We start from the raw sequence: 13973 nt of genomic DNA on the forward strand, positions 1-13973 counted from the left end.
TTAATCACGATTAATCGCAGTTTTAATTGCACTGTTAAACAATAGAATACAAATTGAAATTTATTAAATATTTTTGGATGTTTTTCTACATTTTCAAATATATTGATTTCAATTACAACACAGAATACAAAGTATCCATGGCTCACTTTATATTATTTTTGATTACAAATATTTGCACTGTAAAAATGATAAACAAAAGAAACAGTATTTTTCAGTTCACCTCATACAAGTACTGCAGTGCAATCTCTTTATCATGAAATTGCAACTTACAAATGTAGATTTTTTGTTTGTTACATAACTGCACTCAAAAACAAAACAATGCAAAACTTTAGAGTCTACAAATCCACTCAGTCCTATTTTTCGTTCAGCCAATCACTAAGACAAACAAGTTTGTTTACATTTTCAGCAGATAATGCTGCCCACTTCTTATTTACAATGTCACCAGAAAGTGAGAACAGGCATTCACAAAGGACTTTTGTAGCCAGCATTGCAAGGTATCTACGTGCCAGGTATGCTAAACATTCATAGGCCCCTTCATGCTTCGGCCACCATTCCAGAGGACATGCTTTCATGCTGATGATGCTCATTAAAAAAATAACGTGTTAATTAAATTTGTGACTGAACGCAGCACATATTGTTCGTTTTAAGAACATTTTCACTGCAGATTTGACAAAACGCAAAAAAGGTACCAATGTGAAATTTCTAAAGATAGCTACAGCACTCGACCCAAGGTTTAAGAATCTGAAGTGCCTTCCAAAATCTGAGAGGGACGAGGTGTAGAGCATGCTTTTAGAAGTCTTAAAAGAGCAACACTCCAATGCGGACTACAGAACCCGAACCACCAAACAAGAAAATCAACGTTCTGCTGGTGGCATTTGACTCAGATGATGAAAATGAACATGTGTCCATCCGCACTGCTTTGGATTGTTATTGAGCAGAACCCATCATCAGCATGGACACATGTCCTCTGGAATGGTGGCTGAAGCATGAAGGGACTTATGAATCTTTACTGGCATGTAAATATCTTGCGACGCCGGCTACAACAGTGCCATGCAAACACCTGTTCTCACTTTCAGGTGATATTGTGAACAAGAAGCAGGTAGCATTATCTCCTGCAAATGTAAGCAAACTTTTTGTCTTAGTGATTGGCTGAACGAGAAGTTGGACTGAGTGGACTTGTAGGCTCTAAAGTTTTGCATTGTTTTGTTTTTGAGTGCAGTTATGTTTGTACATAATTCTACATTTGTAAGTTCAACTTTCATTATAAAGAGATGGCACTACGTTACTTGTATTAGGTGAATTGAAAAATACGATTTCTTTTGTTTTTTACAGTGCAAATATTTGTGATAGAAAATAAATATAAAGTGAGCACTGTACACTTTGTATTCTCTGTTATAATTGAAATAAATATATTTGAAAATGTGGAAATCATCGTAAACTATTTAAATAAATGGTATTCTATTATTGTTTAACAGTGCAATTAATTGCACGATTAATCACAATTACTTATTTTAATCGCACAATTAATCACGATTAATTTTTTTAATCGCTAGACAGCCCTAATAACAAACCATCAATGTACTTTTAAAATTAGAACCTGAATAAACACATCTAAGTTTCATCACTAGAATATTTGGTAACATAGTAATTAAATAATAGTAGTAATGTATAGTCAGATAGTACTTTTCATCTATAAATCTTACAGATTCTCACAATAACAGGTATCACTATTACCCTTTTATAGAGGGGAAAACTGAGGTGCATTGAGTTTGAATCCCAGTCTTGGGAGACACTGCCACCAAACTGGGGATTTAAGCATGCAAGGCCCTTCATGGAGAAAATATGTAATAACGCTGTACATAATACAGTTATGAATCTAAATTTGATTTACTGCATACTGTGGAAAAATGCTCGGAATGAATTTTCTTTACAAAAAATTTGTTTCAGGCACAGATGGAATTATTTTCTTGGCCATAGTCTGAAAATTGTGTCCTCTGTTGTAAAAAATAAACAAACAAAAAACACCAAATTTTATTATTTGATAATAATGCCCTTGAAAATCATGCAGAAGTGGAAATATTTTCATTACACTTAGTTTAACAGTGCAATTAATCACACAATTAATCACAATTAATTATTTTAATCACACAATTAATCGCGATGAATTTGTTTAATCGCTAGACAGCCCTAATCGCTAGACAGTGCTTCATGCAGCTGCAATTTGTTCTTCATTAATATTGTGTTTGATATTTGATTAAATCCCAAATTTATTAAAATAGATGTTAATAAATAATATTTTAGAAATCATTAGTGTGTGTTTGCATTTGGTAATGAATCAGAGGATTATTCCTTAAAAATGGTTACCATACAAATAATAGCAATGCAAACTAAAAAAAATGAAGCATGAATATATTAATTATTCAGGGTCAAATTGTGTTTGTGCCCGTTCTTTGGCTACCCACATCATGAGTAGTAGTGTGGGAGTGGAAGCAGGCTCCCCAGAGCTGCTACTCTCCCTTCCTTCGCCAACCTCCCCAGTGTAGCTAGGGGAAGGGAAGTGGAGATTGGAGAAATGAGCAGATCCTTAGTTCTACCACTACCAAAGCACTGGGCAGTACACACTATGCCAGGTATTGACACAGCACAGTTTGCTCCCTCCCTGAAGGTGCTGGGGAACCAGGAGAGTCATGATCTCCCTCCTGGGCTGCTTTGCCACTTCCTGAGAGTAGGTATTACATTATCTCATGATCTCGCCCTTAGTACGCAGAACACTCTAATTCCATACTGAGTTTTCAACAACTGAAAACGACCCTTGATAAGCCATCTTTCTTGTCTTGTATAGTGTATGAACCTATTTAAAATCATTCTACCCGGAGTCTAACTTTAAGAGCCATTCCAGTTATACCAAACAGAAATATCATGTTTAACTTCACTTTCCCTATACAGGATTGGCACACTTTGATCATTTGTGTTTTCTAATAGTCATGCCATGATGCCATGTACTTCTACAAAAGAGAGGCGTTCAGAAAGAGAGTTCAGTACCGAACCTGAAACAGAAGGTGTAATTTTTAGTTTCTTAGATGAAAGATTTATTGCAAGCACTTTCCCTAATGATGGAGACAAAGGAAAGACACCTACTCTGAGTTCTTTGGCTACATATACATATTATATATGTAGAATTATTCCTGTAACTAGTTAGAGGGAAAAATCTTAGTTGGTGTCTCCACTAATGATGGTAACACTCTCATCTGAAAAGATGCTGAATCTTCATTATAATGTTTCTCTATTACTGACTTATGCAAAATTGCAAAAAATGCACATTTTTAAAGACAGTCACTACAAAAATATTCTTATGCTAATGGCCCTGAAGGTTCTATTCTGATGATTTAGGGCCAGATCCATTAGGTCCAAGTACGTCCAATATCCCATCTGAGGTACTGGTCTATCGATTTTAATATAGAGTTGTGATGAGTTTGTAAGCTTCTACCTTAAATCAAACCAAAATTCTTCTGATGTGAATTTCATTGAAAATGTCACAAATAATGTGCATGCCAATCTTTATGTATGTAAGAGTTTAAAAAAAGATGTGACCAAAGTACGCAGCATGCTAATATTAACTTATCAAAGAGACCCAGGGCAAAATTTTCAAAAGCACCTAAGTCTCTTTTTCAGAAGTAACTAAGGGTACTGCTAGGCTTGGAGCTAGGGTTGTGCAGATATAATCACACTAGCTTTTATTGAGCTGGAGCACCAAACATTGTAATGTAGCCAAGGTAGCACGGACAGCAGTAAGTAGTGGCACAGATTAGCTGCTCAAGTACAAACACACCTGGCCCCTATGAGTACGTGCTTGGGGTAGCTAGTCCATGCTGCTACTCGCTGCTGCCCATGCTACTGTGGCTACACCATTATTTTTAGCATGCTAGCCCAATGAGAGCTAGGAATCACAACCCTAGCTCCAAGTGTAGATACAGCCTTAGACACTTTTGAAAATATTATCATCCCTAATGTCATAGGTTCCATACTTACATCAACTCTTAGAAAGTAGATACTGGGAATTCTATCATATTGCCAGGGTAAAGAAATTATACTTACACCAAAGTTGGTAGCAGCAAAACGATCTGAGGCAGACACATTAGTTGTAGCTGTAGTGTGAGCATAAAAAGCATTTATGTTGGCCAACAAGGTACTCATCACTGCTGGAACTCCAGAACACATGTATTTAGAAGACAGACATGAAAAGTGCCTAAAATTCAAACAGAGATTACTATTAAAATATTAGAAGTATGCTATACAGATACATTCCAAGCGTTCTATGGCCAACTTCTGCTTTCATTTCCACTGGTGTAAATTCCAAGTAACATCATCAACTCCAATGGCGGCTCTTGGGACTTACACTGGCATACATGAGATCAGAATCTAGCTCTGATCTATACCGCTGCTATGGGTTGTACACTGGTGATTCAAAACTGAATACAGCTAGAAATGTTAACTTGTTGTTGTATCAATTCTAAAATAAAATGTGATTATATATAGTATTATATTTGACTATATTAAAAGAAAAACGTTTATCAAATATAAAATGTGTTATCACAGAAGGCTACAATGGGTCTACACCACCCAGGTTAGTTTCAGGTTCGAAGAGTTTGGGTGGTAGGTATAAAGAGGATAAAATTTTACTAAAGTATTACTGAGGCTTATTTTTAGGCTATTTTATTACCAAGAAGTGGGACTTCCAAAAGTCGTGGACACTAGAAAGCTTTCCATCTTGCTTTACACTCAAAAGAAACCAAAGAGCATCAATACTGGTAGTACACCAGGCAATAAAATAGTGAATATCTGACTTCCACTCAGGTGAGAGTGCAAAACCCAGAATAAATGGTGTTCTTCTAGAATCATTATTGATTGCTAATCAGTCTGTTACATAGGACAACTACATATAATTAGATGAAATTCTGACTATTGATAAACTAATGAGAACACAATGTCAGCTGTAAGGTCACAGAACATTTAAAAAAACATACTATAAGTCATAAAGAAGTATTAATACACAAGGTAAAAAATGATGAGGAGTTCAATTTCAACACTTCTCCTGAATTTAAAACAAAGTTGATGTTATTGTTGGTACACACTTTTTTCTGTTTCATTTGAATGAAAAAAGAAAAGAAAAGGACTTTGAAAATACAAAATACTGTAGATTGTACAGAAAAAAGAATGTAATACAAGCATCGAATGCTTAATTTTGTATAGGTGAACTTAAGCCAAATATCCTAATTCATGCCATTGCTAATGTCATCTTCCACTTACAATGTTTGTCCATATCTCCTCCCTCACTTTAATCCTGTCACTGGATTCTTGTCCATAAAACACATTAAATCCTGCTACATTCCCACAACTCCCCACTTAATTTCACACAGCCTACATCACTGCTTTTATATCTTCCAACTCTCCTATTCACCACCTGTGGTGCTCCCAATCCCTTTTCTGAACTGCTCCCTCCATCTGCTTGTGACTGACTGTCATGTCCTGATCGGTCCCAACAGCTGCAGCTGCTCAAACCCCCTGCTGGAGAGACAAAAATGACCCTGTCAGGGTCCACGATACCATTCCTGGCATCAGGCCTTCAATAACACAGATTCCTATGATCTCTTGGAACAGTTTGTCTCTTCATGTCAGCCAAGCACCATCTCTCCCTGTCTTAAAAGCTACTTTTTCCAGGCAGAGGTATAATTTCAGGGGGGATGCTAAGAGAGGAAAATAGGACTCTCTTGCCTCCCGCTTCCTTCCTAACTCTCAGACTGGTGTGGAGAGATCCTCAGCACCAAAGCCAAAAGTGCTGCTGTCAGCTGCAGCGGGCAGCCAGCCCGCAACCCCTCTGCTGTGTGAGAACAGCTCTCAGAAATAAAAACTCCACTCAACACCTCCATGCTCAGTCAGCAAGGGGAACGAGAAGAGCCTAGAGGAGAGCTTCCTTTTCTTCTTTCCTCCCAACAAGCTGCCCCGCCATATCCTGCATCATGTTTGGTGGAGGAGGAAGAGAAAGAGAGAAGACACGCAGCTGTTCCACTTCCTTCTGGGGGGAAAGGAAAATAAGTTCTCTCTGTGATGGAGGAGAGGCTCCCTCACTGGGGAGACAAAAGAACCCCTGGCATGATGTGTTCAGAGGATGAGACGCAGGGAGCCTGTGGCATGGAGGGCAATTAGGAGACTATAGGAGGGGTTCAGGAGGAGGATAGAGTACCTGTGATTGAAGGATCCAGGGGGGGCAGAGGAGGGTGGTGCTTCAGTACCCTTCAGGGAGGTGCTTACAAGGGTGCCGTCATGTTGCCAAAAACTCTTTTGAGTTGATTGCCAGTCTCTCAACGCAAGGTGTTTTTCTTGGAGCCCCAACTTCTGGAGTGATGTGATTACATGACAATCTTAGCTTTCATTAAGAAAAGCTAACTTTCTAGCCCTCGTGGCTATTGAGAAAAGCTCAAAAACACGAACCCAAAGGACTCAAAAACCAGGAGGCAAATATAAAAAACACAAAATTGAGGATTTTTAAATTTTCATTATTTTTAAGCTAGTCTCATGATTTTTGTGGGCCTGAGGCATGATTACTGAATGCTTGGTTTGGCACTGGTGTTACTCAGTTTTTATCCAGGAAAACTCAAACCTCAGGGATTGGCCCTTTGTAAATTCTTTGTGAACGCTACACAAATTATTATTAATAATTAAAGCAAAAATGCCTGCCAAACTGCTGTGAGGAAGACCTCAGTGGTGAGGCAGTAAGAGGCATGGTTGGTGATACATCAGTTTAAACCTGCACCAATCACTATCTGCTTCATGAACACATTAGGGAATAAGAGAAGATAGAAACCTGCAGCACCAACAAGGCAGACACTTGGATGAGGAGACTGTTCCCATTACCATCTTTTGCTACCTCCACATTATAAGTCTCAGGCATCAAGAGTCAGGAATCCAGGATCAGGAGTCAGACTTAAGTATATCTGATCTCTAATACTGGATCTCTTTTACATAACTCCTGAGATGTCCTAAAATGGACACCATGTGCAGGGCCGGCTCCAGCTTTTCTGCCGCCCCAAGCGGCAAAAAAAAAAAAAAAAAAAGACGAGCGGCGGCACTTCGGCGGCAGCTCAGTCACGCCGCTTCTTCAGCGGCGGGTCCTCCCTCTCTTCCTCTTCAGCGGCAGCTCAAAGAGGAAGAGAGGGAATGAGGGACCCGCCGCCGAATTCCCACCGAATACCCGGACGTGCCGCCCCAATACTGGACGGAGTGCCGCCCCTTTGTATTGGCCGCCCCAAGCACCAGCTTCCTACGCTGGTGCCTGGAGCCAGCCCTGACCATGTGTAACAGTGACAGACCCTGGTCATCGGGGGGCAGGATCGAACCTGAGACTTCTGGAGCTTAGTGCATGAGCCTCTACAGCAAGAGCTAAAAGCCAACTGGCTGTTAGCTAAGGCGTGTAGAGCAAATTCATTAATCTCTCTAAGTGGTCTCGGTGGCACTAGATGGGACAGAACACCACACCCATGCACCTCCATACACAGCTCTTCCCCACTAGCCTTAATCAGTTAGGAAGGACATTAGTCAGTGCTACAGACATTTGAGCTTGACTTGTATCCCATTGATCTCAGAGCAAGATCATCACAAACGGAGTCAGAATAGATTCCAGTGTATTCCCAAATGCTCCAACCACCAGTAAATGCTCCAACCATATGTCTTGTCCTTATTTTAGTTTAAAATATTTTAGGTCTTTTTCTAAAAGAATATAACACGAGAGACATAATCAACTGACCCTTGTAATTGAAATGCAATTGGCTGGAAAAAATTATTATACTGCAATTTTCTAACTCCCTATAGCAACTCATTCAAGACAAGTAACCTTATAGTTTTGTTTTAAAATCACGACTTCCAAGAAATAAACAAGTCATTAATTTGTGCAGCCACAAAAGTCTTCAAAAATACCTAACCTTCTATTTAGTTTTTCTTATTTTAAAATATGTTGCGGAATTCTTAATAGCTAAGAACACAGAGGATTCAGGCACCGTGCAGGGTTAGTGTGCACTGGTTGCGGGGATAAATCCATCTCTCACTCCCAACCATGAGCCAGGCTGTGGCGCTGGACAGTTGGTGCAGCCCCCTGGGGCAGATGCTATGGGACTTCTGTTTAGACCTGAGTGAATAACTGATTTTTCAGGTCACTGGCAGTTCAAATAAAAAAAACGGAATTTGGTCAAACCAAAACTGACGTTTTTCAAAATTTTTGGTGAAGCAAAAAAGTCAGAAAAATTTTGTTTAGATTTTGGGCATTTTTAACTTGTAATAAAAGTAAAATAAATGAAGGGCTAGATATTTACAAGTGCCCTTGTGAATCTACACCCCAATTTTTAAATTTTTTTTTGGCTGACACGATTCAGTGTATGTGTCCAATTCCTTAATAGTCGTCCCAAAACTGCATTTTTGATTTATATACTATTGGTCTGAAAAATTTCACCGACCTCTGCTCAGATTCAAGTGATTCTGGGGTCCCTTCCCTTGCCTGGCCCCATTGTGACCTTCCATATTTGACTGTGCAAAGTTGGGGTAAAGACCCTTTCCCAGGGCTCCACGGTTTCTCCACCACTCCAATGCACTCTCTATGCAGGATTTAGTCTTTAAGGTGTCACCAGACTCCTTGTTGTTTAAGTGGCATAGAGGCCCTTGAGCTGAAGTGCATTAACAAATGGTGTACATTAATGCTTAGTGATTATATCATGCTTTTTATGTTGATAGCTTTGCAAACATTTACCAACATCTCTGTGAGGCAGACCATTAAGTCCTGTTAGTCTCATTTTACAGATAGAGAAACAGAATCAGAGAAAGCAGTGAATGACATGGCCTGGGTTTAAAAATCAGCACTTCCTTGCTATCTGGCTCATGATCATGTTGCTAGTCAAAGTTTACTTTCATTAATGCCAGAGTATTTCAGCAACCTTTTAAGGTTAAAACACAAATATGAGCAAATCATCATCCAGATACTCATTTATTATTAGGGTGTTTAAGCATAGGCAGCAGGAATTTCTAATTACCTGGCACAATTGCTTTGTATGAAATTGCAGTGTTGACATGGGATGATTTTCATCAGCATTTTCAAGTAACCTTCAAGGTTAATAGAAAACACCACTGATCTATTCACCAAGTGCATTTTGAGATTAGTGTTTAAAATTTCAACAGGCATTAATCAGCATATATAGGGATAATCAACACAATCTTTTCAATAATTAGATGAAACATCCACTTTATTATACTTAAAATTCCACTGCTGATCTAATATTACTTCCATACAAACTTTGCAGTTAATGGAAAACACCAAAGCTCGGCCTAGTCTGTTTCTTGGTTACTTTTAGTCAAGCTCTCATGTCATACAACAATTTCACAGCTACTGTGTACAATTTTACAAGATTTACTGTAAAATCTAACACTCCCCCAGTTTGTTCTATTCAGTTAAATTGTGAGATATTAACTTTGCACTAATGTCCTTTTTTATGCTGCTCATGATCTTTGAGAGTTTAAATGGTGCCAAATAAAACCATGAGTATTGAAAATCAGAAATTGTGTGCTAAATGTGTTTCTCTCAGCCAAAAGCAATATTTACTACTAAGACCCTGAGTATTCAATTTTCATTTTGAGTAGCAGTTACTCATATCAGTAGTAACATTGACTTCAATTGGATTATTCTTGTGAGTCAGTGCTACCCAGAGTTGAGTAAAGGTTCAAGAATTGGGTTCTTTGCTTTTGTCAGTTGGTTTCAATCATTCTGAATCACAAAATAGTTTAAAATGATGACAACCTATTCGGTAAATACCTTCTAATGATTAATCAATTAGAGATTTATTTTTCATTTTTAAATTCCCTTTATAATAAAAGTGAAGCTAAAGAATTATGCCAATTTAAAATCAATGGGATTTAGGTTTCTTCATACCTAAGTCCCTTTTTAAAATGAGACATAGGTGTTGGAATGCTGAGTGGATCAATGCCTAAATACCTTTAAAAATCTGGTCTAACACTTGAAAACCTGAATTAAACTGGTCATCAACATATTGATCATAACCTCCCTAAGGCCTGAGCTCAAGTATTTGGTATGCGATATTTACAGTATTTTTGTATGACTATCTGAGAAATGTAATACTCATACAAGTAAGGCTAAAAAACTCCAACTCTGTTTACTCAGCAGTATGGTAGTTACTTGGTATTAGGAGTCCAAAAAAATGAAAATGGGTTTAAGCAGTGAAAAAGGAGGAAATGGAACACATGCACCAACTAAAGTAATTCATGAAACTAAGCCTGGAACCTGTTCTAAAAATGTCAATGTGCAAATATAACTACCAGTAGTTCCTTAGCAGGTTACCTTATGGACTTTGATTTTAATGCTGTAGGTATTAAAGTCTGGCACTAACCTTAACAACATTATGGCAATGGTATTTACACAAAGACAAACTTCTTAAAGATTTGTCCTCACTCTTCAAAAAATATAAATAAATAAATAAATGGAGATATCCTATCTCCTAGAACTGGAAGGGACCTTGAAAGGTCATTGAGTCCAGCCCCCTGCCTTCACTAGCAGGACCAAGTACTGATTTTGCCCCAGATCCCTAAGTGGCCCCCTCAAGGATTGAACTCACAACCCTGGGTTTAGCAGGCCAATGCTCAAACCACTGAGCTATCCCTCCCCTCATAAAAATAAATGCATGTTAAAAAATAAAGTGCAGCAGGTCTTTGAACAATATCAGCAATACATTAGTCACAAGCACTGCATACATCAGTTTATCTTTCTCCATCTATTGTTCTACCGAACAAACATTTTCCTTGCTAGTGCAAGGAATTTTTGCTAGACAGTTTTTTCTAGATAGGAATATTCTGAGTTTATCAGTTGCTGAACTGACAAGGGCTCCAGTGCTCTATATCATAACTAATGGAGTTTTCTTATATACCAAGACAGAAAAAAAGAGAGCAATTATAAAATATAAAAAATGGGAATATGAATGCATGTTTTGCATATGTTCCAGGCCATTAAAAATAAGTGCCTGTTCATCTTCATAAAAAAAACCTTTCAATATTCCAACAGTACAGAGCCATCATCATCTTTCAAAAACAAATGCAATCATTAAAAATAATTTTAAAAAAATCTATCCTTGGAGGTGCATTTTTGGTTCTCCCTGACATTGGAGAGAGCCTACATTTGCTCAAGGAGCAGAATTTTCCCCAATGTCATTCTTTGGTTTAATTACCTGGGATACTACAATATGATTGACAGTGGGGGCGTAGCAGGTATCCCGAATGAGTTACTGCACTCGCCTTTCGTTTCTAGAGACCTTGATTCAAGGTAGAGCTGTACAAACAAATCCAACTATTTTTACATATGAACCTTTTCATAGTTTTGTTTCAAGCTGTTGCACAATTAAAATTTCTGTCAAATTGCTAGTTTCACATCAGTAACAGAAATTTCTCATGATTTTGATGGGAAGTAACATTGATCTGAAAAAAACTGATTTTTTTCTTTTAAATTTTGCATATGCAGTTGGAAATAGGCAGATTTTTGAGAGAAAATGGGCTAACAATAAAATTTGACTTTTGTGAGAGAAATTGAGCAATTAAAAAAAAATCTGAAAACCTCCATTTTCGAAGTTTTTGAATTTTGTTTCAGTTTCTTTGCTCACTTCTAATTAACCTCTAGCCTTAGGGTCACAAATGAAAATGACATTTATTATCTCATTCTGCATCCCATTTTTCCACAACAAAAGACCCATTCTAGGTTATATTGAGACTATATGACCAGCCCTGAGAAATGGCTAGGCGTTACTGCACTCCCTGGAGCAGCCTCGGCTAGAAATTGTGACTCAATCACACTCTCTCTCCTGGCTCCCCAAGGAGGGAGTAAATTGTACTGGAAGTAGGTTCAGTGCAGTTCTTTGGCACAGTTATTCCGGCCAGTTCATTGGGGGTAGTGTGAAGGCTCTGTCCCATCTCCACCATGTTCAGCTCACTTGCACAGAAGCGGGTTCGTAGTGGCTCTGCGGGGCCTGCTTCCCTTTCCACACTGTTACCCACAATGTAGGTAACACAGGCAGGGGATTAAGGGAATGTCAAAAAAGCCAGGCCACAATTTGGCACTTAAACATTTAATATAAATCATAGAATATCAGGGTTGGAAGGGACCTCAGGAGGTCATCTAGTCCAACCCCCTGCTCAAAGCAGGACCAATTCCCAACTAAATCATCCCAGCCAGGGCTTTGTCAAGCCGGGCCTTAAAAACCTCCAAGGAAGGAGACTCCACCACCTCCCTAGGTAACGCGTTCCAGTGCTTCACCACCCTCCTAGTGAAATAGTGTTTCCTAATATCCAACCCCCACTGCAACTTGAGACCATTGCTCCTTGTTCTGTCATCTGCCACCATTGAGAACAGCCGAGTTCCATCCTCTTTGGAACCCCCTTTCAGGTAGTTGTAGGCTGCTATCAAATCCCCCCTCATTCTTCTCTTCTGCAGACTAAACAATCCCAGTTCCCTCAGCCTCTCCTCATAAGTCATGCGCTCCAGACCCCTAATCATTTTTGTTGCCCTCCGCTGGACTCTTTCCAATTTTTCCACATCCTTCTTGTAGTGTGGGGCCCAAAACTGGACACAGTACTCCAGATGAGGCCTCACCAATGTCGAATAAAGGGGAATGATCATGTCCCTCGATCTGCTGGCAATGCCCCTACTTATACAGCCCAAAATGCCGTTAGCCTTCTTGGCAACAAGAGCACACTGTTGACTCATGTCCAGCTTCTCGTCCACTTTTCTGCAGAACTGCTACCTAGCCATTCGGTCCCTAGTCTGTAGCTGTGCATGGGATTCTTCCGTCCTAAGTGCAGGACTCTGCACTTGTCCTTGTTGAACCTCATCAGGTTTCTTTTGGCCCAATCCTCTAATTTGTCTAGGTCCCTCTGTATCCGATCCCTACCCTCTAGTGTATCTAAATGGTGGTGTCTGCTCAAGAAATGCCCACGATGTTGAAGGTCCATACCAGGGAGCTTGGTTTAAATCAGTTCCTTTAGTTCTTCATTTTCAAGAGCAATATATTCATTCCCCAATGTTAAAAAGGAAGAAATTGCAATAAGGAGTTCAAGACTTAGAAATCACTATACTTTTATTATAATGAAAATGTTACTCTCACTCTAAAATGGCTGTTCATTTAACAATACATGGACAATGATTTTAGAAATAAGAGTCCAAAGAGCTAAGAGTTTGTTTTTTGGAATGGAATAAATTTAAATTGTTCTTAGCACTTCATAGATTGTAAATTGCAAAATTTGCTGCAATTCTCCATGGGCAACTGTCACGGAGTCCCCGGGCGATGCTCTGGAACTGCTCCCCACAAAGCCAGTCAGGACTTTGGGGAGCCTCCTCTCCCTTGGAGCAGACTGTCTTCAGGGCAAGAAGCTCACACGGCTTCACCTCCTGGGTCTCTCCTGGGAGCATTCAGCATATGCCCCTCCGTGCGCTTCCCACAGCGAGTCCGCCCAGGCGGGGTCCTGGGGAAGCCAAAGGATTCTGCACCCCCCACTTCGCAGTCAGACGTGACTCTCAGCCAGCCAGTAAAACAGAGATTTATTAGATGACAGGAACACGGTCTAAAACAGAGCTTGTAGGTACGGCGGCGAACGGGACCCCTCGGCCGGGTCCATTATGGGGTTCAGAGAGCCAGACACCCATGTCTGCCCTCACTCCTAGTCCCCAGGTAGCTCCAACCCCCAAACCCCCTCCAGCCCCTCCTTCTCTTGGCTTTGTCTCTTTCCTGGGCCAGGAGGTCACCTGATCTCTTTGTTCACCTTTAGCTATTTCCTTGCAGGGGGGGAAGGGGCCCTGGCCATTTGTTGCCAGGGAGACAGAGTGTCAGTGATTTATGCACACTGGCCTTTCCCCACCACCTAGAGACTTAAGAAATGCA

The 13973-nt window shown here is 39.7% G+C and overlaps 1 protein-coding gene across 2 annotated transcripts in view; it reads right to left on the reverse strand.

Annotated features, from left to right (window-relative positions):
• Positions 1–13973, reverse strand: part of UNC13C (unc-13 homolog C) — a 404743-nt gene that overhangs the window by 209500 nt on the left and 181270 nt on the right. For both annotated transcript variants that reach the window (XM_024198093.1, XM_024198092.1), the window contains one exon: positions 4096–4246. In XM_024198093.1, coding sequence (XP_024053861.1) covers positions 4096–4246 — 151 coding nt within the window. The remainder of the gene's footprint in view (positions 1–4095; positions 4247–13973) is intronic.

Source organism: Terrapene carolina, unplaced genomic scaffold, assembly GCF_002925995.2.
Source record: "Terrapene carolina triunguis isolate 2854851 unplaced genomic scaffold, T_m_triunguis-2.0 Scaffold67, whole genome shotgun sequence".
NCBI classification, from domain to species: Eukaryota; Metazoa; Chordata; order Testudines; family Emydidae; genus Terrapene; species Terrapene triunguis.